Genomic DNA, 22823 nt, shown 5'->3' on the forward strand with positions numbered 1-22823 from the left:
TCATTATAATTGAACCAATCACGACTATTCTGCTATCTACGTTTATGGATGGGTACTGTGAGACGTAAATTGGTACGTGAGGAAGAGTTTGGGCCTTGGTAAAAAAGGTAACTGGGAATATATCACATATGTACTAAATCACATTCAACATATTGACTTTAAGCATTAAGTCATATATGTGCTGTCTTGTGTGAGAACGGGTTGCAGCCACTGGCCACACTGTCGCTACTCCAGCAGCCACTGGCCACACTGACGCCACACGAGCAGCCACTGGCCACACTGACGCTACACCAGCAGCCACTGGCCACACTGACGCCACACCAGTAGCCACTGGCCACACTGACGCCACTAGCTGAAGGAGCCAGACGTCATAGCACTAAAAAAAACACCACTTCATCAGTTAACTAAATTAAAATACAGTACCCAGTCCACTGAAAGGCCTAAACAAAGTCTTACCATAAATCTACAGATGATCAAAGACTTTGCGCACCCGGATTCCTTTGACAAAGTTTAAGGGTGCGTCCTGTTGATACCTTAGTTAGGTCAGGGATCCTTGTCAAGATGTTTGTGTTTTACTGATTGAAATTGAAATAAGTTTATTGAGATATAAATACACACAAAGGGATGATTGTTCTATTTCAGGATTCCAGTCATACCATAGGCTTTTAAACTCAACTCAGAAAGTGAAAGCTATTTGGCACTTAATTAAATATAATCAACTACGTTGATAAATAAGTGAAATATATTGCAGTTGTCTACAAATTAATTAAAGTACACATTTTGCAATAGATAAAATTACAATAATAAATGATATAATAACCAATCTTGTTATTGTTTATGATATAATTCATATGTGACAAGATATCATAATTAAAAGGTTAGGTTAAATTAACAGTACATAACCGTATCAGTGCATGCTACATTATACTTATCTTTAATTTTACCATTAGGTAATGAGATTTATTATCCGGCAGGTAAATGAAGGCAACACCATTATTTCCGGGTGTCCCCAAGTGGCAGAACACCTTAATGAACAATGAACCACTTGAAGAACACTGAGCCTATATTTTGTACTGAAGGAGTCAGATAAATCATACATCTTAACATGCACAGAGTTGGTTACAAAACTCTCATTCGGAATATTGTAGTACAGAGTATATAGAATACACTAATACTAAAGCAAAGGAAAAAAATTCGATTGAGTTACCTTACCAAACAAACGCATATATTTTCAACTAGTTCACAGAGCATGTGCATTTTATTGGGTAAGAATATGTTATGATTAATTAGGAAAGCCTAGCTTAGGTTAGGAAATTATCCAGAAGTGCTAAGCCAGCATGGCTATGTAACACTATTTAAGCAACACATTCAAAATTTCCTCAGTATTACTCCGGGTGCCTATATGGAAGCAGGCAATCATACGTGTACAAATGTCGAACGAGTGGGAATTACTGAGGAATTTACCAAAAGACCTGTCATGGTGGTAGGCAAATTTTCCCATGATCATCAAATCGGAACATTCTTCTAGGAAGTGTAGGCTGTAAGTGGAACAATGCAGTTTGAACAGTAAGCAGAAGGGTGTCTGTATATTTACTCTTTGACAATTCCTTCTTCTTGAGGTTATCTTGAGATGATTTCGGGGGCTTAGCGTCCCCGCGGCCCGGTCCTCGACCAGGCCTCCTTTTTGTTACACATCCCCAGGATGCAGCCCGTAGCAGCTGTCTATCTTCCAGCTACCTATTTACTGCTAGGTGAACAGACGCATCAGGGTGAAAGAAACTCTGTCCATTTGTTTCTGACCCCACCGGGGATCGAACCCGGAACCTCAGGACTACGAATCCCAAGCGCTGTCCACTCAGCCCATTAGGCCCCTACGTCATTTAACATTTATGTCATGACGATGGTTTAGGTCACGTAACATTTTGGGTTGATGAACGTCATATTGAGTTTTTACTATAGAAATGTTAGAACATTTTTTTTTTTTTGCTTAAAATCTCTATACTTATCAGGAAATTTAACCTCTCTCTCTCTGACTATTATTCTCAGATAAAATATTCAAGCTTGTTACTATGCAAATAATATAATTCATTTGGCCTTGATGCGCCATCGCATCAAAAAAGCTTATTTAAAATGTTAAGTTTCAGGCTATTTGAGGGATTTTTCTTCATTAACCCATATTATTTTCTGTTTTCCCTGAGTCCTTCAAGAATTTTAAATGCAAAATGGAGGTGTAAATCTTTATATAAATTTTAGGAACTGATATTAATATCAGAATTTCATAAATTGTAAGTTCTGTAAATCAAAAACAAGTTTTTTTACCTAATGTTTGCGTTTAATAGAATTTCTTTATTATGCACCCCATACCCATCCCGTGGTGGTGGAAAGGGTTACAGAAGCACATAATGCTTCGTTTAGCTAAGCTAGTGACAATCTTGTGAAGCAACTTACACAATTGAAAATAGTACATACACATGAACATATATCTACATACAGGTACACAAATACATATACATATCAATAACCTTTTTATATCACAAATGATGCAACAAGAGGCTCACAACAGTCACTATACAAGGCACTTTACATCTATGGTGAGTTACACAGTTACTAGTCTTGCTCCACACCCACCCAACTGGGCGGCAGCTTTACAGTCATGTCCAGGCTTCACCTACAGTAAACAAACTTTAGATACTTGGCTAAGATTTCTGGCAGTACATCTTTAAGAATGAAGTACTTACACATTTTTTATGTTTGCAAAGAAGAAACTTATACAATTATTTGCATTACAATATTTTAAGAAAGAATATTGACATACTCCGAGAGGGCCCAATTCTGTATGATCTGGGGTCGTGATCTCTAACTGGGCTTATTCCTTGTTGATAATCTGGGGTCGTCATCTCTAAACAGGGCTTATTCCGTGTTGTCATCTCTGATCATCTTATTCCGTGTCAAGTCATCTCTAACTGGGCTTATTCCTTGTTGATAATCTGGGGATCGTCATCTCTAACAGGGCTTATTCCGTGTTGATAATCTGGGGCCGTCATCTTTAACTGGGCTTATTCCTTGTTGATGATCTGGGGGTCTTCCAAGGGTTGTTTGGGTGGCCGAATCCTCTTGAAGAATCCCACCTGATAAAATGATGCCTTATTTAAATTTTCAGAAAATGTGAAGTAATTACTAAATTATATCTCATCGGCCTATGCCTCTAGAGACACACACACACACACACACACACACACACACACACACACACACACACACACACACACACACACACACACACACACACACACACACGGAAATGCACCTTACGACGCTGGAAGACAGAAGAGTAAGGGGGGACATGATCACAACCTACAAAATCCTCAGGGGAATCAACGGGGTAAACAAGGATGAACTATTCAACACTGAAGGGACGCGAACAAGGGGACACAGGTGGAAGCTGAGTACCCAAATGAGCCACAGAGACATTAGAAAGAACTTTTTCAGTGTCAGAGTAGTTAGCAAATGGAATGCACTAGGAAGCGATGTGGTGGAGGCTGACTCCATACACAGTTTCAAACGGTCCGTCTAATTACCACAAGCTACCACAAACTACACAAACTTCAGAAAGCTTCCTGGCAATACGTTAGTAATGAATAAATATGATATATTTAATCATTATAATGTTGGTGCTGAATGTACAACACGAAAAAACATAATTTTAATCTGAAAAAGTATCTTTTTATAAAGAAATTAGACGAAAATAAAAAGCTGGTGACGCCAAATCAAGTCGACGATCCAAGCTTCGGTTAGGTTAGGTTAGGTTTGGTTAAGTTAGGTTAGGTTAGGTTAGGTTAGGTTAGGTCAGCCTAACTTAATATATCATATTTATTCATTACTAACGTATTGCCAGGAAGCTTTCTGAAGTTTGTGTAGTTTGTGGTATCTTGTGGTAATTAGACGGACCCGTTTCAAATGTAGATATGATAGAGCCCAGTAGGCTCAGGAATCTGTACACCAGTTGATTGACAGTTGAGAGGCGGGACCAAAGAGCCAAAGCTCAACCCCCGCAAGCACAAATAGGTGAGTACACACACACACACACACAGGGGGCCTCGTAGCCTGGTGGATAGCGCGCAGGACTCGTAATTCTGTGGCGCGGGTTCGATTCCCGCACGAGGCAGAAACAAATGGGCAAAGTTTCTTTCACCCTAAGTGCTCCTGTTACCTAGCAGTAAATAGGTACCTGGGAGTTAGTCAGCTGTCACGGGCTGCTTCCTGGGGTGTGTGTGTGTGGTGTGGGGAAAAAACAAAAAAAAAAAAAAGTAGTTAGTAAACAGTTGATTGACAGTTGAGAGGCGGGCCGAAAGAGCAAAGCTCAACCCCCGCAAAACACAACTAGTAAACACACAACTAGTAAACACAGGAGGAAGGAAAGGTAAGGAGACTTGATTACAGGAAAGGGGACTACAGGAGGATATGGGACAACATGGGGAGAAGTGCAGTGGGGGGAAGAAGAGGGGTTGTGGACAGACAGCCGTGGTGGGCAGAAGGGTCTGGGAAGCTCCTCCTCTGGGAAAGCTAGTGAATTGGGAGGGATACTCAGTGTATATGCGTATATGAGTGTATAAGAGTGATTGAATAACTAATAAGCTCACTCAAACCACAAGGAAGTGAAGAAAAACAGTAGAAACAGCACCATTGAAAATAAGTGTTGAGTACATAGTGGCATTGTGGAATTGTGGAGCCGACTAGCATGGATGTGACCTCACCAGCTGTGACGCCGGGACGCCGCGACCTCACACCTGACCAGCCGAGTGGAGTACTTTCTCTCCTGTTTGTGCTGCAGATTGTGAAGGTATTGAGGAGCGCCTTTTTTGGCTAGGTTGTTACTGCAATGACAAGATCAGGAAGGGGCTCAAGGTCAATCACCAGCAGGGACGAGGAGGAGGACAGATTTATAGACAAATTAATAGGGAAATTTGTAGAGAGAAGGAGCGATTGGATGGAGGATCTAATCCAAGGGATAAAAAGCGAGTTATCTCAGCAAATACAGGATGCAGTAGAGAGGCAGAAACAGGAGCTTGAGCTCTATATTCAGGAAAAGATTAGGAAGGGAAGATAGGACTGGGAGAGGGAATGTGCTCGGATCACAAACGAATTAGGAAGGATTAACAGCATGGCTAAGGACAGAGGATTAGTGGGGGATGAATTAGTGAGTGCGGTTGGGATGGGAATCCGCAGGGGACTGGCTAACAGCATGAGAGTGAATTACTAAAGAGAAGGACCATTATAATACAAGGATGATTCGAATCTGGGGCACCAACAAGACGAGAAAGGATAGAGACGGAAAAATATGAATTGCATGAGATATTGAGATGTATTGGAGCAGGAATGGCAAGAAACAAGGTGGATATCAGCTGTCAGGTTGGACCTTACAATTGTACCAAGAATAGACCTGTTCTGGTGCAATTCTCCAATGAGGAGGCTGTGGAGTACATAATGAGGAACAAGCATTTACTGAGAGGAAGTGAAACCCATTACAATGTGTTTATTGAGAAATTAATGACGAAAGATGAGCAAATAGCCCACAAGAATAGATGACAAGCACGACACCATACCCTATCAGGTAGCCTCACCTCCCAGGTCACCTCCCAGGTCACCTCCTAGGTAACATCCTCCCCAACTCAGCCCTCCTATACCTCCCCCCTGCCTCAGCCCCCCAAAACCTCCCTGCCACATCCCCCCAAAACCCCCCCTGCCCCTTCCACATTTGCACTCCCCCAACAACTCCCCTGCCCCCTGCTACATCACACCTGTCAACGACCCCAGTGGGTCAAACCATGCCCTCCCCAAACCCACCTTCCCATCCCCCCTCCCCTACTACCCCCTGCTTCTGCTACCCCATTGCCTTCAATACCATCTGCTCCATCCCAGCTTCCACTGCACCCCCTCTTCCACTCACCCCCAAACCCCACCCAACCCTCACCCCTCCTATGCACCTCCAGCCAACATTTAACCCCTCACCTTGTGCCCTCCTAACACCTTTCCCCATCTCCCTCTTCCCCCTGGGGAGCCGGCCGGCCGAGTGGACAGCACGCTGTACACGTGATCCTGTGGTCCCGGGTTCGATCCCGGGCGCTGGCAAGAAACGATGGGCAGAGTTTCTTTCACCCTATGCCCCTGTTACCTAGCAGTAAATAGGTACCTGGGAGTTAGTCAGCTGTCACGGGCTGCTTCCTGGGGGTGGAGGCCTGATCGAGGACCGGGCCGCGGGGACACTAAAGCCCCAAAATCAATTCAAGATAACCTCAAGATAACCTCCCCTCTTCTACCCTAAAACCCCCACCTATCCCCGATTCCCCCCCCCCCCCTAACTAATATACCCTCTCTCCCACTCTCAGCACTCATGCGCCATTCTCCTCTCAGCCCTCTGCCCTCAATATCCCTCTCCCCCCCAACCTCTCAACCTCTATCTGACTCTCAGTCTCACTCTATTTCCCAACCCCCCTATGCCACTCCCTAACTTTCAGACCCATTATGCCCTTCCTACCCCCTAGATGCCCAGACCCCATTCGCCTACTAGGCACCCCCAGGCACCCCCCTAGCACCCCCCCCCCAGACACCCCCACAGCCCCCACTCACCCCCCAAACACCCCTTAGTACCCCCCAGACCCCTGGCGAAAGGGGGAACTATGGCACCAGAGTTTCCAAGAAGAGTCTCAAGGTTTGGTACACCAATGCTGATGGATTATCCAATAAAGCAGAAGAGATAAAAGAAAGAGTTAGTGAGGCAGACCCAGACATAGTGGCAATAGTGGAAACTAAAATAAATGGCATGATCTCGGATGCAATCTTTCCAGAGGGGTACCAGGTGATAAGAAAAGAAAGGACACAGAGACAGGGAGGAGGAGTGGCACTCCTAATAAAGCGGAAATGGAAGTTTGATGAGCTGGAAAATCCGGGTACCAATGAAAGCACGAACTCCATACATGGAACTCTGACAGTGGATGGGAAGAAGATTGTAATCTTGATACTCTACAATCCCCCACGAAACAGTAGAAGGCTCAGGCAGGAGTATGAGGACAGCAACAAGGCATGTATAGATGAACTGCAGAGGGCAGCAACTATAGCGCATAGAATGAGACCGAAGCTGCTGGTCATGGGGGACCTAAATCACAGAGAGATATATTGGGAAACGAGGAATCCCCATGGCGGGGAGGAGACCTGGGGAGCGAAGCTGGTAGACGTTACTGACAGGAATTTTCTAACACAGCATGTGAAGGAAGACACTAGGGAAAGAGGAGGAGATACGCCCAGCCTATTAGACCTCATTTTCACCCAGAATGTAGAAGACATTGAGCATTTGGAACATGAGATACCACTAGGAGTCAGTGACCATTGTGTCTTAGTCTTTGACTACATGATGGAGCTGAAAATTGTGACCAAAGGACAAGAGGTCCGAGAAAAGAGACTTGATTACAGGAAAGGGAACTGCTACCTGGGAGAAGTGCAGTGGGAGGAAGAAGTTAAAGGAAAAACAGTGCAAGATATGATGTACCAAGTCATATGGAAATGCAAGGAGGCTGAAGAGAGATTTATTCCAACAGTAAAGGAAAAAAGCAGGAGGGAAAATAATAACCCATGGTTTAATAGACAGTGTCAGGAAGCAAAAGTGAGAAGTAGGAGGGCGTGGAGGAAGTACAGAAGACAGATGTAACAGATGTAGATGTAACAGAGCTAGGAACGATTACATTAACATAAGACGGGTGTTGGAAAGAAATTATGAGAATGATATTGCAATCAAAGCGAAAAAGCAACCTAAATTACTACATAGCCATAGACAAGAGGAGTTGGATTTACATTTCCCGCTAATGACTTTTAGTAGTATTAATTTTACATAAAGCAATTTTTAATTTAGTGCAGTTCAAGTCCTAAGTAGTTCTCATCATAAAACTATCAATGCATTTTTTCCACACTAAATGAGAGACTATCAGATGTGGAAGTGACAACAGAGGAGGTAATGAAACAGCTAACAACACTGGATGAAACTAAAGCAGTTGGATCAGACACAGTATCACCGTGGATACTAAATGAGGCAGCGCAGGCCCTCAGCGTGCCTCTAGCAAGGATCTTTAATGAATCACTTATGAAGGGGAGTTGCCCAGTTGCTTAAAAAAGGCAAATGTGGTACCAATTTTCAAGAAAGGAGATAGGGAAGAGACACTTAACTACAGACCAGTATCACTGACAAGCATCCCCTGTAAAGTACTTGAAAGAGCAGTCAGTTTAAGGCTTGTTCCATAACCGATAAAGCTTCTGTAACTGCTTGCGTTTCAGTCTGAAGAAGATCATCTTCGGTTTGCTGGATAGGTTATATTTAGGTTAGAGTTGATTAGAATGGAGTTGGTGCCCAATCACTGTCCATCCACTGATCTTCGAGAGCGAGGGAAGGAAAACATGTCTTGTAGCAGTAAACCCCTCTTCAAAGCAATCATGAGGAGGATTGAAGGGAATTGGCTCCATGCTAGGTGGTCAGTGAGAGTGCCTTCAGTCCATTGTCATAACTTGTCGATTTCTCGCCATCCTTCTCGAGTTTCATATTAACACTTGTTATCTGTGTTACGAACCCGGATCCAGCGTCCGAGCCTGGAGCAGTGACAAACACGCCATCTGTGGGTCAGCTCCCGAAACCCCCGCCAAACGAACGACGACACCTAGTGAGGACAGCGTGTACTGGCCTCGAGGACCAGTTTCCAGTCTGGTTCAGCGCTCAACACCGCCGCTCCTGACCTCTGGTGAGGTGGTGCTCCGACGACAGCGCCATCTATGGACTGGATACGTCAGGTGTTTGTGCCCGAGCCTGTAAGTGTGGTGTATTAGTGTCCCAGTTATTGATTACGTGTCTGTTTACAGAGTCGACCTGGGACCACTGTGTTGACGGTTGAGTCAGTCTACCCGAGGCAGCCAGTCTCCATACTTTGAAGTTTGCTGCAGCTGTTGTGACGTCGTCCCCCCGGAAGAACACTGTGGTGTGTTAGCCTGCCATTGGAGTGGCAGTGAAAGGATTTACCCGGGACCGACTGTTGGAGACGATCATCCACTGGGGTATTGAGAACAGGAGGGTGATTTGTGATATCACACGAGACTCCTGTCTAGGGCGTACCCCTTATATCGTTCGTGGAGTGGCCGTACCAGCCTTGGTGGCTCAGTACCTGCCAGCAGACCAGCTGGACGTGTGGTTGACGGCCTCCACGACGGTGCCCCCAGTGGACCTGTGTTGTGGCTGACCTGTGGCCAGGGTAGGCTCGGCATTCTCAGAGGACACGTCTTGAGGCCACGAAGAAAGCACCGCAGACTCAGCACCTAGCTTCTTGATCAAGAGTCTTCAGCAGAAGACTAGATTGTGCATGATCCCCTTTGTAAAGTGTTAATATCCCTCCCCCTTGTGTACGCTTTAATTTTATATATTTAAATGGTGGTGTTAATTATAATATTAAGTTCTTAACTTTCTTTCCCTACTCCCTTTTAAGTTACTTGCGTCACGGATCTCATCCCTTGATAGCCACTACTGGCTTGGGAACGGATACATATATCTTCCTCTAACAACATCAGAGTGAGAACCCCGTTGCGTCCCGAGAGGGCCGTAACAATCTGTTTGATGCGACTTCCCAAAGAGAGGAAGGGATCTCTTAAGGGATGTCGGGTGACAGGACGTATACAGTAGATAGCAGTGCAGGTCTGAGTCTTTGTAGTACACTCTAGTTTGAAGTCGCCACTCCTAGTCCAGTTAGACACAGGTATCGTGAAAAGGCAATTATACAAATTCTGTATAATTTTTAATTCTGCAGAATGCAGAATTAAATTCAACTGTAAAACCAAGGTACGGATGGACACCATTAGCCCATGATGACCATACAAGATATCCTGCAAGCACAACTAGGTGACCACATACAGTATTTCTTCAATAAAAAATTAGTGAGAAAGATGAATTAATTAGCAAGACAATGTACATGTGGGTACCTCCATACACAGTTTCAAGTGTAAGAATGTTACATAAGAGGGTTGAGAATCATGCAATATACAACCGGCGACTGAAAGGCGAAGCCCAGAGCTGATCCTCACTCAACATGCACGCATAGGTGAGTACACACAGTTACACCCTCAAGCACACATGAGACAATCTGTAAAAGTAGTCGAGGAACAGGAAACAAATGCATCAGAATCGAGAAGTGGAAAAAACATTGAAGAATTCATAGTTTTCAAAGCTCAGGCTCAACCGGGACTTCAGGAATACTCTTGTAAGGTGCAACAACAATGCAAGGGGAGCCTGAATAGATGGTGAGATTTCTCACAAATTACAAACATGAAGTCAGTAAGAAGTGGCATCTGACAAAACCTATTACAAGAAGGTTCGGTTTGTCTTCATATTGCCTAGACTTCTAGAAAGCATCTAGCACTGTCCCACATAAGAGATTTTTTATTTATTATTATTTAGTATTTTTATGTACACGAGTTCTTTCATTCTTGTACAGCCACTAGCATGCATAGCGTTTTGGGCACGTCTTTAATCCTAATTTTCTCCGGAAAAAGACCCGCCAAATCGTTTAAGAACCAGGTACCCATTCACTGCTGGGTCAACAGAGGCTACAATTAAGGATTGGCGCCCAGTCAATCCTCCCCAGTCTGGATATGAACCCAGGGAAAAACGCTCGCGAAGCGCCGGGCGAGTGTTTTACCACTGCGCCACTGAAACATTTTCTTAATATTATTTTCTACCACAGACGTGGCTACTTACCAGCATATATACATTTTGTTCTGTCCTCCTCCACATAAGGCTAATGTAACCTACAAACATAAATACACAGATTTACGTCTGTCCTTCATAAACAGTGTTCGAGGTGTCTTTTTACACAGTGTGATTAACGTGTGTTTACAAAGGTGAAATATAATTTAACACAGGGACAGATAGCTCTACAAATTGGAAAACATTGCAGGTGTAACTCAGCTGTAGAGCAGTGGAACACCCAGACAATTCCTTTTATTTGTAGATAGGGACAAATGAATCAAAGTAGCCTAACCTACCAACTAACCTTGTACAGACCAGCTACGAGAGCTGCCAGAAGCAGGAGCCCACCGAGGGATGCCAGAACAAGCACCCAAACAGGGGTGCTGGGTACCTCTTGAGGCAGGGCCAGGAGGGTCCCAAGGGCCATAGTCTGCACCAGAGGTGTCCCCGCCAGCAGGCTCCTGCTGGGGGACTCCACCTCAGCCCTACACCACGACTCCAGTCTCACAGTGCCACTCATGCCCTGAAAAGGAGGCACTGGTGTGTGTTGGATCTCGTAAGGCTTCAGTGCTCTTAAACTCGAGGTAAGAGGTACATACCTCGTAAGTGAAGATACATGTGTTGTGTCGCTGCCTGTGGCCACCTTATGAAAATAATCTCAGCCACTTCAAAAATAAACCACCTTAAAGTTTTATTTTGCTGAAATCGATGATTATATTTATTAACGAAATTAATTGGCAATAAAGTTTTAATTTTACTCCCAAAATACAAAATAAATTAGAAGTTAGAAAGTTCACTAAGTGGCAGCAGGTGACGAGGACTCACCTTGAGGGAGGCAGGTGGAGAGGAGTGAGACAACCTGTCCTCTTAAAAATAACGTCGTCTTTGGCCGTTTGCCCGTATGACCGAAAGTGGACGTAATTTGAAAATGAAAACAAATAAAATTAAATATGAGATTTTTTTTCAACAACAGTTCGTAAAGGGTCCTGTGATAGGTTAGGTGGGCAGGAAATTCTCATAAAGTTTCAAAACGTTATGAAAAACGTTAATTTAAAGTTTCCTCTCCTAACCTTTCCGAGTAAGCTGGACGACTCAAACAGAGAACGGGACAGTACGTCATTTTCGTGAGCCGATTTCATTTTAAATTACGTCCACTTTTGGCCATAGTGCGCATACGAGCCAAAAGCGATATTATTTTTAAGAGGACGGGTTACAACACACCTTGAGGGCGGCAGGTGGCGAGGACTCACCTTGAGGGCGGCAGGTGGCGAGGACTCACCTTGAGAGCGGCAGGTGGCGAGGACTCACCTTGAGAGCGGCAGGGATGATAACTGCTTCCAGGTGTATGGTGACCTTCCCCTCGCGCCTCACATTGCTCACCTCGCACCTGATAAACACAAGACAAGCTCAGCGTCGTCACTTCTAATCACTACGTGTTTCTAAAGTTGTAGAATGCTCCACAAGTGCTTTCAAACATTCACTCATTTCAAAATTGAAAAAGCTGCAAGCTAACAATATTGAAAATTTAGAATGCTTCACTATTTTCTTCCAGTCCCCCTTCAACAGTTAACAAGTTTATGGCAGATATTATTGTTCATGGAATATAACATCATTCATGGAAAATATTATCGTTCAAAGAAGATATCTTTATTTACAGAACATATCATCGTTTAAGGAACGTGATCATCGGTCATGGAAGATATCATCTGTGACGATGTTAATGCTATCTGTTGACCGTACCTGACCCCATTTACTGTTCCCTGGTGGAAAGCTGTAATCTTACTGACACCTGTGTAGTTTCGTTCTTACTACACAATAATGTTTCCTCAGACGTCATGTGGGGGTACCTAGGACAGCAAAAGGCAGTCCACCAGGAGTGGCCAGCAAGGGCAGTCCTGAATGCAAGACTTGTTTCGGCGGGAACAAGTAGGGCTTGGTCGTCGGAGACAGGGAATTGTCTATGGTAGCCTGCGAGCGATTGGTGATTGGGACGACATATCCCGGGGTGGCCCAGTTGTGTTAATAAAAGGAATTAGCGTCCATCTTTCCTCCAAGTTAAGATTTGTTAGAGGTGAAGCCTTTAGAGGAAGCCAGTGATCGTTAGACACTGATGACACTGTGTAGGACTGGCCCATGAATTGCTGAGGAAGGAGGACTCGCCGTGATAGAAGATCGCAGCAATTTTTTTATGGTATCCTGTGTAAACGTGACACATACAGTGTTATCTGTGCTGTATACATATAAAAATATATATATATATATATATATATATATATATATATATATATATATATATATATATATATATATATATATATATATATATATATATATATATATATATATATATATATATATATATATATATATAATGGGAGTATATAGTTGTACATAAGATTGAAGTACACGTGGAGATGGTTTTGTTTGCGTTGTTTACCCTCCCCCATTCCCATTGGATTGTCTATTACTGCTCAGTTCTTAATAACTTAACACTGACTTGGGGTTGGATCTGATAGGAAGAGACACTAAGGCCATATAGAAAGTTGAATTAAAAGAACCCGGTTACTGGCTAAGTGAGGCCGTAACATCATCCTTCATGGAACATATCATAGTTCACAAAGATGTTATCCTAATATAAGTTGACCTAACCAAACTTAAAGTAAACCAAGCTTGACTTATCCTAATTTTATGTAACCTAATCTAACTTAACCTAAGTTAACTTGACCCAAACTTACTTAATCTATCCTAACTAACCTAATCTATTTTAACCTTGCTTAACCTAAACTAACAGCATATTTCAAACTTAACTTATCCTAAACTTACTTTACCTAAATTAACTTATCCTAAACATACTTAACCCAATCTAACTTTCTCAATTATATTGCTTTACTATAAAAATTAACCAACTTAATGTATTTAACTATTATTTGACAGCAAGTCGAGGTTAACATTTAAACAAAAATAGAAACTGCAAACTTCTGAATTCTCTGAACAAACATAATATTACTGTAATATATCAACGATATTACATGGACAGATATTTCTGTGTCTAGTCTTAAAAATCTTCATCAGAAAATGTGATTATATTCCACCATTTATGAACCTTTTTTCTTAGACCCAATACCAAACTGTATTTCGATAGTCATATTTGAGGTAATATAGATAGGGCAGTTTTGCAAGGATGAAAGACAAACTACAAATGGCCGTATGTTTACATTGCAATCTATATAAATAAAAATGTAAATGTTCGCTTGTTCAAAAACACTAATATCCGAAAGTTCTACACCGATTGCTTTGAAATTTTGACTATACGTTGCAGTCAAATATGCGCATGTTTATATATATCTACTATATACATGCCACACCTGTGACAGGTAAAAACATTTTTTTTTTTTAAACAGCATCATCTGTTGCATATAAAAGTAACACGCTTTACTAAATATGTTACGATTCCATTTCAATGTTTCCGATTGCATTGATAAATTGAATTTTCATAGATTTCGATTTATTTTCATTTTGATTTAATTACTTTGTGTGACATTGCATTGGAATTGAGCTGTGTTATTTACCATACCGTTCATTTTGTGAGTATAGTTTATTTTTATACTTTTTCATTGTTTTTCATTTCGTTTTTTTAACTGTTCTTATTTTTCAGTGATGGGAACATCAGATCATTTGGGAACGCATCAGACAAGTAAGTGGGGAATGGTGGGGAGGATGAGAGGATGGGAGTGGGGGATGGTGGGGAGGACGAGGGGATGGGGGAGTGGAGAATGGTGGGGAAGACAAGGGGACAGGGGAGTGGGGAAGATGAAGGGACAGGTGAGTGGGGGGATGGTAGGGAGGACAAGAGGGGACGGTGGGGGGGGGGATATTGAGGAGGACGAGGGGACAGGGAAGTAGGGAATGATTGGGAGGACAAGGGAATGGGGGAGGGGGGAATGGTCAGGAGGACACGGGGGGCAGGGGAGGGTTACTGTGACTCAGATAGTGAGCGAGAATTTTTTTCTTAGTAAACCAGTTGCAGTCATTTGCCCCATTTCTATCTCAACTGAAGTGCTAGAAGCACTAGTCTGGGTGTGGGGGTGTAGTAGCACTAGTCTGGGTGTGGGGGTGTAGTAGCACTAGCCTGGGTGTGGGGGTGTAGTAACACTAGTCTGGTGTGGGGGTGTAGTAACACTAGTCTGGTGTGGGGGTGTAGTAGCACTAGTCTGGGTGTGGGGGGTGTAGTAACACTAGTCTGGTGTGGGGGTGTAGTAGCACTAGTCTGGGTGTGGGGGTGTAGTAGCACTAGTCTGGGTGTGGGGGTGTAGTAGCACTAGTCTGGGTGTGGGGGTGTAGTAGCACTAGTCTGGGTGTGGGGGTGTAGTAGCACTAGTCTGGGTGTGGGGGTGTAGTAGCACTAGTCTGGGTGTGGGGGTGTAGTAGCACTAGTCTGGGTGTGGGGGTGTAGTAACACTAGTCTGGTGTGGGGGTGTAGTAGCACTAGTCTGGGTGTGGGGGTGTAGTAGCACTAGTCTGGGTGTGGGGGTGTAGTAGCACTAGTCTGGGTGGGGGGTGTAGTAGCACTAGCCTGGGTGTGGGGGTGTAGTAGCACTAGTTTGGGTGGGGGGTGTAGTAGCATTAGTCTGAGTGTGGGGGTGTAGTAGCACTAGCCTGGGTGTGGGGGTGTAGTAGCACTAGTCTGGGTGTGGGGGGCGTAGTAGCACTAGTCTGAGTGTGGGGGTGTAGTAGCACTAGTCTGAGTGTGGGGGTGTAGTAGCACTAGTCTGGGTGTGGGGGTGTAGTAGCACTAGTCTGGGTGTGGGGGTGTAGTAGCACTAGTCTGGGTGTGGGGGTGTAGTAGCACTAGTCTGGGTGTGGGGGCTGTAGTGGCATTTGTCTGGTGAGGGGGTGTAGTAGCACTAGCCAGGGTGTGGGGGGTGTAGTAGCACTAGTCTGGGTGTGGGGGTGTAGTAGCACTAGCCTGGGTGTGTGGGGGTGTAGTAGCACTAGCCAGGGTGTGGGGGGTGTAGTAGCACTAGTCTGGGTGTGGGGGTGTAGTAGCACCAGTCTGGGTGTGGGGGTGTAGTAGCACTAGTCTGGGTGTGTGGGGGTGTAGTAGCACTAGCCAGGGTGTGGGGGGTGTAGTAGCACTAGTCTGGGTGTGGGGGTGTAGTAGCACCAGTCTGGGTGTGGGGGTGTAGTAGCATTAGTCTGGTGTGGGGGGTGTAGTAGCACCAGTCTGGGTGTGGGGGTGTAGTAGCACTAGTCTGGGTGTGGGGGTGTAGTAGCACTAGTCTGGGTGTGGGGGTGTAGTAGCACTAGTCTGGGTGTGGGGGGGTGTAGTAGCATTAGTCTGGTGTGGGGGGTGTAGTAGCACCAGTCTGGGTGTGAGGGTGTAGTAGCACTAGTCTGGGTGTGGGGGTGTAGTAGCACTAGTCTGGGTGTGGGGGTGTAGTAGCACCAGTCTGGGTGTGGGGGTGTAGTAGCACTAGCCTGGGTGTGGGGGTGTAGTAGCACTAGTCTGGGTGTGGGAGTTGTAGTGGCATTAGTCTGGTGTGGGAGTGTAGTAGCACTAGCCTGGGTGTGGGGGTGTAGTAGCACTAGTCTGGTGTGGGAGTGTAGTAGCACTAGCCTGGGTGTGGGGGTGTAGTAGCACTAGTCTGGTGTGGGAGTGTAGTAGCACTAGCCTGGGTGTGGGGGTGTAGTAGCACTAGTCTGGTGTGGGAGTGTAGTAGCACTAGCCTGGGTGTGGGGGTGTAGTAGCACTAGTCTGGTGTGGGAGTGTAGTAGCACTAGCCTGGGTGTGGGGGTGTAGTAGCACTAGTCTGGTGTGGGAGTGTAGTAGCACTAGCCTGGGTGTGGGGGTGTAGTAGCACTAGTCTGGTGTGGGAGTGTAGTAGCACTAGCCTGGGTGTGGGGGTGTAGTAGCACTAGTCTGGTGTGGGAGTGTAGTAGCACTAGTCTGGGTGTGTGGGGGTGTAGTAGCACTAGTCTGGGTGTGTGGGGGTGTAGTAGCACTAGTCTGGGTGTGGGGGGTGTAGTAGCACTAGTCTGGGTGTGGGGGGTGTAGTAGCACTAGTCTGGGTGTGGGGGTGTAGTAGCACTAGTCTGGGTGTGGGGGTGTAGTAGCACTAGTCTGGGTGTGGGGGGTGTAGTAGCACTAGTCTGGGTGTGGGGGTGTAGTAGCACTAGTCTGGGTGTGGGGGTGTAGTAGCACTAGTCTGGGTGTGGGGGGTGTAGTAGCACTAGTCTGAGTGTGGGGGTGTAGTAGCACTAGTCTGGGTGTGGGGGTGTAGTAGCACTAGTCTGGGTGTGGGGGGTGTAGTAGCACTAGTCTGAGTGTGGGGGTGTAGTAGCACTAGTCTGGGTGTGGGGGTGTAGTAACACTAGTCTGGGTGTGGGGGGTAGAGTTGATAGTCCAGGATGTGGAAATATGCACCAATTGTCGTCGTGACCAAGTGTATTCTTAGTCTCGAAGGTGACCTTATTTTTTTCCATATTCCTCAAAACTGTTTCTGTACAGGTGAGCTCTTTAGTAAAAGTTATTAAAGCCTTAGAATCTATATATGTCATATAACAGGTCTTACATAAACGTCTGGGAAACCTAAACATATGATCTCTTTCGAAAAGTGGCTAACTATCCCTCTGTTAAGATACTTATTACACTTTCATCCACAGGAGGGCTAGGCCTAAGTGGAAAGGATGCTCCGGCATTTCTAATGAGTTCCACACCCCTTTGTAGTTATTACAAAGGTTCATTCCGGATACCAAGGATTGTATAACTCTCTCTCTCTCTCTCTCTCTCTCTCTCTCTCTCTCTCTCTCTCTCTCTCTCTCTCTCTCTCTCTCTCTCTCTCTCTCTCTCTCTCTCTCTCTCTCTCTCTCTCTCTCTCTCTCTCTCTCTCTCTCTCTCTCTCTCTCTCTCTCTCTCTCTCTCTCTCTCTCTCTCTCTCTCTCTCTCTCTCTCTCTCTCTCTCTCTCTCTCTCTCTCTCTCTCTCTCTCTCTCTCTCTCTCTCTCTCTCTCTCTCTCTCTCTCTCTCTCTCTCTCTCTCTCTCTCTCTCTCTCTCTCTCTCTCTCTCTCTCTCTCTCTCTCTCTCTCTCTCTCTCTCTCTCTCTCTCTCTCTCTCTCTCTCTCTCTCTCTCTCTCTCTCTCTCTCTCTCTCTCTCTCTCTCTCTCTCTCTCTCTCTCTCTCTCTCTCTCTCTCTCTCTCTCTCTCTCTCTCTCTCTCTCCTCTCTCTCTCTCTCTCTCTCTCTCTCTCTCTCTCTCTCTCTCTCTCTCTCTCTCTCTCTCTCTCTCTCTCTCTCTCTCTCTCTTAAAATGCAGTATTACGAAAAGATTAAAACTGTTAAAAAGTCTACAGAAAACAAATCCCCACTTTTAGACTCAAAATCGAAGTGGGGGGCGGTTACGGTCGGAGCTGATAGTTCTTAAACAGTTCGAATGTGATCGATTCCCGATTACGACTTCACCATGACAGTCACACACCCCATCAGTGTCATCTTGAAAAGTTTTGTGAAGCTAGAGCCAATCACTTCAACAACACAGAGAGTAAATAAATGTTTAGTAAACAGGAACAGGTATTCAGCGAACTAAACAGCCTTATAGCTCACGCATGCAACAATCTTAAGTAACAAATGAAAAGGTAAATATATCATTATAATAGCATATATATCTGTAAATAACATTGTAATTATAATTATTATTAGTAGTAGTAATTAGCATTATTAGTGTCTTAATTCCAATATTGTTATGCAACGTATTATAACTACACAGCTGGCACTATTACCTGTACAAGGAGCACTCAAAGCTATGGCAAGAGACGACCGGGCCGTCAGTGTCGCCCTCAGGAGGCCCCAGGCTGGTTCCTGATGGTGACTGGAGGAGAGTGTGACACTGGTAGGTCGCTCCAGGCGGCACCGTCAGCGTCGGCGCCCCCTTCAGGCGGGAGAATGGTGCCTCAGCCGTCCGGTTTCTCACAGGCCAATAAATATCGACCTAAAAGAGGGGGATGTTGTAGAATCATGAGCCTGAAGGAGGTATTGTATGGTACACGACATGGAAAGAGTACAGGACCTGCAGCAAGCGCTGCTGTTCGTTGTTTAAAAGTTCTCTAACTTTTCTCTGCACGATTCGCAACACAGAACACGAACACCAGGTTTTGGACAGGAGCGAGCGGCCTCGCACCACTTACCACCCTTCCCTTGCTTCCACATCGTGTCTGATGTACACTTAAAGCTTTAAAACATAGATATAGCACGCCTTACTAACAGAAAAATTGGTTTATTGTACATTGAACCGGTGGAAAAAAATCAACTGTAACACCGTGGTTAATCATCCGGGATGTATATTTCAAGCTTTGTCAGGGTTACAAGTTCGCTCAAGCAGCTACATAGCACAGCTTCAGCACAGAAATGATTACTGGAATTATGACCAAGGATACAAGACTATAAGCAGAGATCTCCTCCCCTCTTAACTGTGAGCGCCCCCCTCCCTGTTCAGCCCGTTGACGCCGTGAGGAGGGCTTAGTGGGCGGCTGCCGGAGTGTGATGCTCCTTGGGACTCTGTCCCAAGGAGCATCACCTTGGGAGGGACTCCTTGTCCCAAGGAGTCCCCTTGGGACTCTGTCCCAAGGGGACAGAGTCCCCCATAAAAGAACTCTTTCCTTTTCTAGCCTTGTGCTCCTGCTGCCGTCCTCTCCAATTGTGCTGAGTATCTTTTCCTTTTCCTTCTGTTTCGTTTTTATCCCCCCTCTTCTCCTATCTGCTTGTCGTTTCCTGCCGACCTTTTGCTTGTTTTGGTTCTTTCTTTGGACTTCTTCTATTTTGACGCCCGGGTGCTTGAGGAGGCATACTCTTGCACCCGTAGAACTGTTGTACCCGACGTCTCGAGCGAGGGGAACCTTTTATTGTCAATCCCCCTTTCGTCACTGAACCCGATCTCGGCGGACTGTCGGTTCTTAAGGTGGCGTTTGTGGGGCGTATACTCACGACGCACCCCTAGGAGGCCCTGGCATGATCGGCGATAGCTTCTTGTTGGGTGTCCTGCCTCTAATTGTGGCTCCATGGTGGGTGTGGGGGCACATTCGTGAATGAATGTTGATTTTTCGTAGCAATGATATCTACTGTTTCTCCTTTACCTTCTCAGGTTCGTGGGGTGGGCGACCAAGCCCCCGAGTCGGTCGTGTTGGAAGACCTGGCTCTGAAGCCTCCGCTGCATTGGGTCCCGACCTTGCGCCTCAATTGGCCTCTCTGACTCCTCCCCTCAGCTCCCCTCCCTCCTCTATGGTTGGGTCGAGCCCCAAGCCCCCAGTGGTGACTACCTCGTCCCCTGCCACGGCTCCATCTCTAGTTGTAACTACTGCGCCTTTTAACCCCTCTCTCTCTGGGGGTTCTAACCGCTGTCTTCATCATGGCCGCCCTTTCTCGATTCCTTCCCGTTCTGATACCTATCAAGCTTTGTTTGGTCCTGCTTCGTGGGCCAAATATTTTGATCTCCTCCCTCTTGATTCTGTGCCTCCTGACGATTTCTTCCTCCATAGACATCTCGTTGATTCCGTGGATGCCTCTGTTACTTTCAACCTCACTCGTCTCGGTACACGTGTCATTGCTGCTCCTTCTCAGGATGCAGCTTCCCGCTTGGCTGCCTTATCCTGCCTTGGCGAGACCCCTATTCGGGTCTCAAAGAACGTTCAGTTGAACGCCAGTGTTGGCACTATTCTCATCCCGCCCCATGTTGCGACCGGTGTTCGGGACCTGCGCGACTGCCACGACGATATTCGACATATCCTTGATGCCCAGGGCCATTCTATTCTCCAGGTGGACACGTTTACTCGTCCCCCCTCGTGGTAGTCGCCGTCAACCCCTTCGGGTTGTGAAGATTACCTTTGATGGTCGGATCCTTCCACCCTCTGTCATTCTTGCTGGTGCCAGGTGCTCTGTCCAGGAGTACATTCCTTCTCCTAGGCTCTGTAACAAGTGCTGGAGGTTTGGGCATGGTGCCCTCCGCTGCTCTGTGACTGTCTCTCTCTGTCCTTTGTGTGGTGGCGAAGGTCACTCTAAGTCAGAGTGCACTTCTCCCCGAGCTCGTTGCCTCAACTGCGGTGAGGCCCATCCTACCTTCTCCCGTGTGTGTGTCCATTACAAGCTTGAGGCAGCCGTCCTCAACTTGAAGCACCGGGAGCGTTTATCTTTTCCTGAGGCGAGGCGCCAGGGCTCCCGCCTTATGCTAATATCTCTTATGCTCGTGTGTTGCACTCTTCTTCTCCTCATTCTTCCCACCTTCCTCAGACTCGCAACCGTTTCCGGGCCTTGGACCCTGATACGCCCACTGCCCCCTCCTCTGTCCCTTTGAGTTCTGTCCCGAAGGATCCACCTCCTGGTCCTCTGTCTGGGGTTCCCCTCCTTTCTATCCGGTCTGTCTTGTCTCCTGTGTCTTCTTCCTCCTTCCCATCCTTCCCCTCCGTCTCTTGACTCTCCCCACCGCCTGTCGGTGCGGGCTGATGTCCATCGCTCTCCAAACGGCCGTCGCGTGTGCTCTTGTTTGGCTTCTCCTGTTGAGACGCTAGAATCCGTTGCCCAATACGTAGTTGCTGGGACGCCTGTCTCTTTACGTCAGAAGCGTAAGCCTGGCTCCTCTCCTTCCTCCTCCCCGGCAGGTAAGAAGATTTCGCTTTCCTCATCGGCCCCTACTTCTGCCTCTATCGCTCCTTCCCCTCCCTTTTCGGTGATTGCGCCCCCTGTTCCTGCTATGGAGGTTTCTTTGGCCCCCGCTTCCCTCTCGGTTGCTGCCCTTGCTGAGGTGCGCTCCCCTCTTTCTACTCTCCCTCTTCTTGCTGCTGTCCTTGACTACTCCTCTCCATTGTCTCCTCTTCCTCCTCCTCCTCCGGACCCCCCCCCCCCCCTCTGGTCTGTTCTCCCGCTTCCTTTCCTCCGTCTTTGCTCAGTTTACCCATGCCCCTTAACCCTGACTTTACTGACCCTGATCCCGACCCTGATATTCTTTAACGTGCTATATTGCTCTTTCGCCTTTGTTTCTTCCTTGTTCTCTGTTGTTATCCTTTCTCTTCTCGTCGATGTCTATTCTTCAATGGAACGTTCGAGGTTATTACGCCAATTTCCTCGAACTCCAACTTCTGATTTCGCGGTTTTCGCCCCTATGAAGACGAAAGAAGACTCGCTATCACTTCAAGTTGATCTAAATAGGGTTTTAGAATGGTCAAAAGATTGGCAGATGCAGTTTAATGCTGATAAATGTAGAGTTTTGAGGCTGGGTAATGATGATAGAGTTACAAGATACGAGCTAGATGGTGTTGAGATTGCGAAGTCGGATTGCGAAAGGGATCTGGGAGTTATGATTAGTAAGAATTTAAAACAAAAGGATCAATGCATGAATGTTCGTAATAAGGCGAATAGGACACTGGGATTTATTAATCGAAGCGTTAGTAACAAGACACCTGGTGTGGTTCTTAAGCTATATCTTGCTCTGGTTAGGCCCCATTTAGATTATGCAGTTCAGTTTTGGTCGCCGTATTATAGAATGGATATAAATTCACTTGAATGTGTCCAACGTAGGATGACTAAGTTAATTCCCCAAATTAGAAATCTTTCATATGAAGAAAGATTAACAAAACTTAAGTTGCATTCACTGGAAAGGCAAAGAGTTAAGGGTGACATGATAGAGGTTTACAAGTGGATGAATGGACATAACAGGGGAGATATTAATAGGGTATTAAAAATATCAACACAAGACAGAACACGAAACAATGGGTATAAATTGGATAAGTTTAGATTTAGGACAGACTTGGGTAAATACTGGTTCAGTAAGAGGGTTGTTGATTTGTGGAACCAATTGCCGCGTAACGTGGTGGATGTGGGGTCCCTCAATTGTTTCAAGCGTGGGTTGGACAAGTATATGAGTGGGATTGGGTGGTTATAGATAGGAGCTGCCTCGTATGGGCCAATAGGCCTTCTGCAGTTACCTTTGTTCTTATGTTCTTATGTGTCTGTCTCCAGGAGCCGATGCTTGAGCACTCGTCCTGGTCGTTTTCGTGGCTATTCCTTTCTC

General features: G+C 45.8%; 1 protein-coding gene across 1 annotated transcript in view; it reads right to left on the minus strand.

Moving 5' to 3' along the window:
• Positions 1 to 579: 579 nt before the first annotated feature.
• LOC138357758 (integrin alpha-IIb-like) overlaps positions 580 to 22823 on the minus strand; it is a 148422-nt gene continuing 126178 nt past the window's right edge. The window contains exons 17-20 of the mRNA XM_069314765.1: positions 18547 to 18755; positions 12080 to 12158; positions 11076 to 11294; positions 580 to 3128 (exon numbers count right to left, since the gene is read on the minus strand). Coding sequence (XP_069170866.1) covers positions 3057 to 3128; positions 11076 to 11294; positions 12080 to 12158; positions 18547 to 18755 — 579 coding nt within the window. The 3' untranslated portion in view covers positions 580 to 3056. The remainder of the gene's footprint in view (positions 3129 to 11075; positions 11295 to 12079; positions 12159 to 18546; positions 18756 to 22823) is intronic.

The sequence above is a fragment of the Procambarus clarkii genome, chromosome 80 (genome assembly GCF_040958095.1).
Source record: "Procambarus clarkii isolate CNS0578487 chromosome 80, FALCON_Pclarkii_2.0, whole genome shotgun sequence".
In the NCBI taxonomy this organism is placed as follows: Eukaryota; Metazoa; Arthropoda; class Malacostraca; order Decapoda; family Cambaridae; genus Procambarus; species Procambarus clarkii.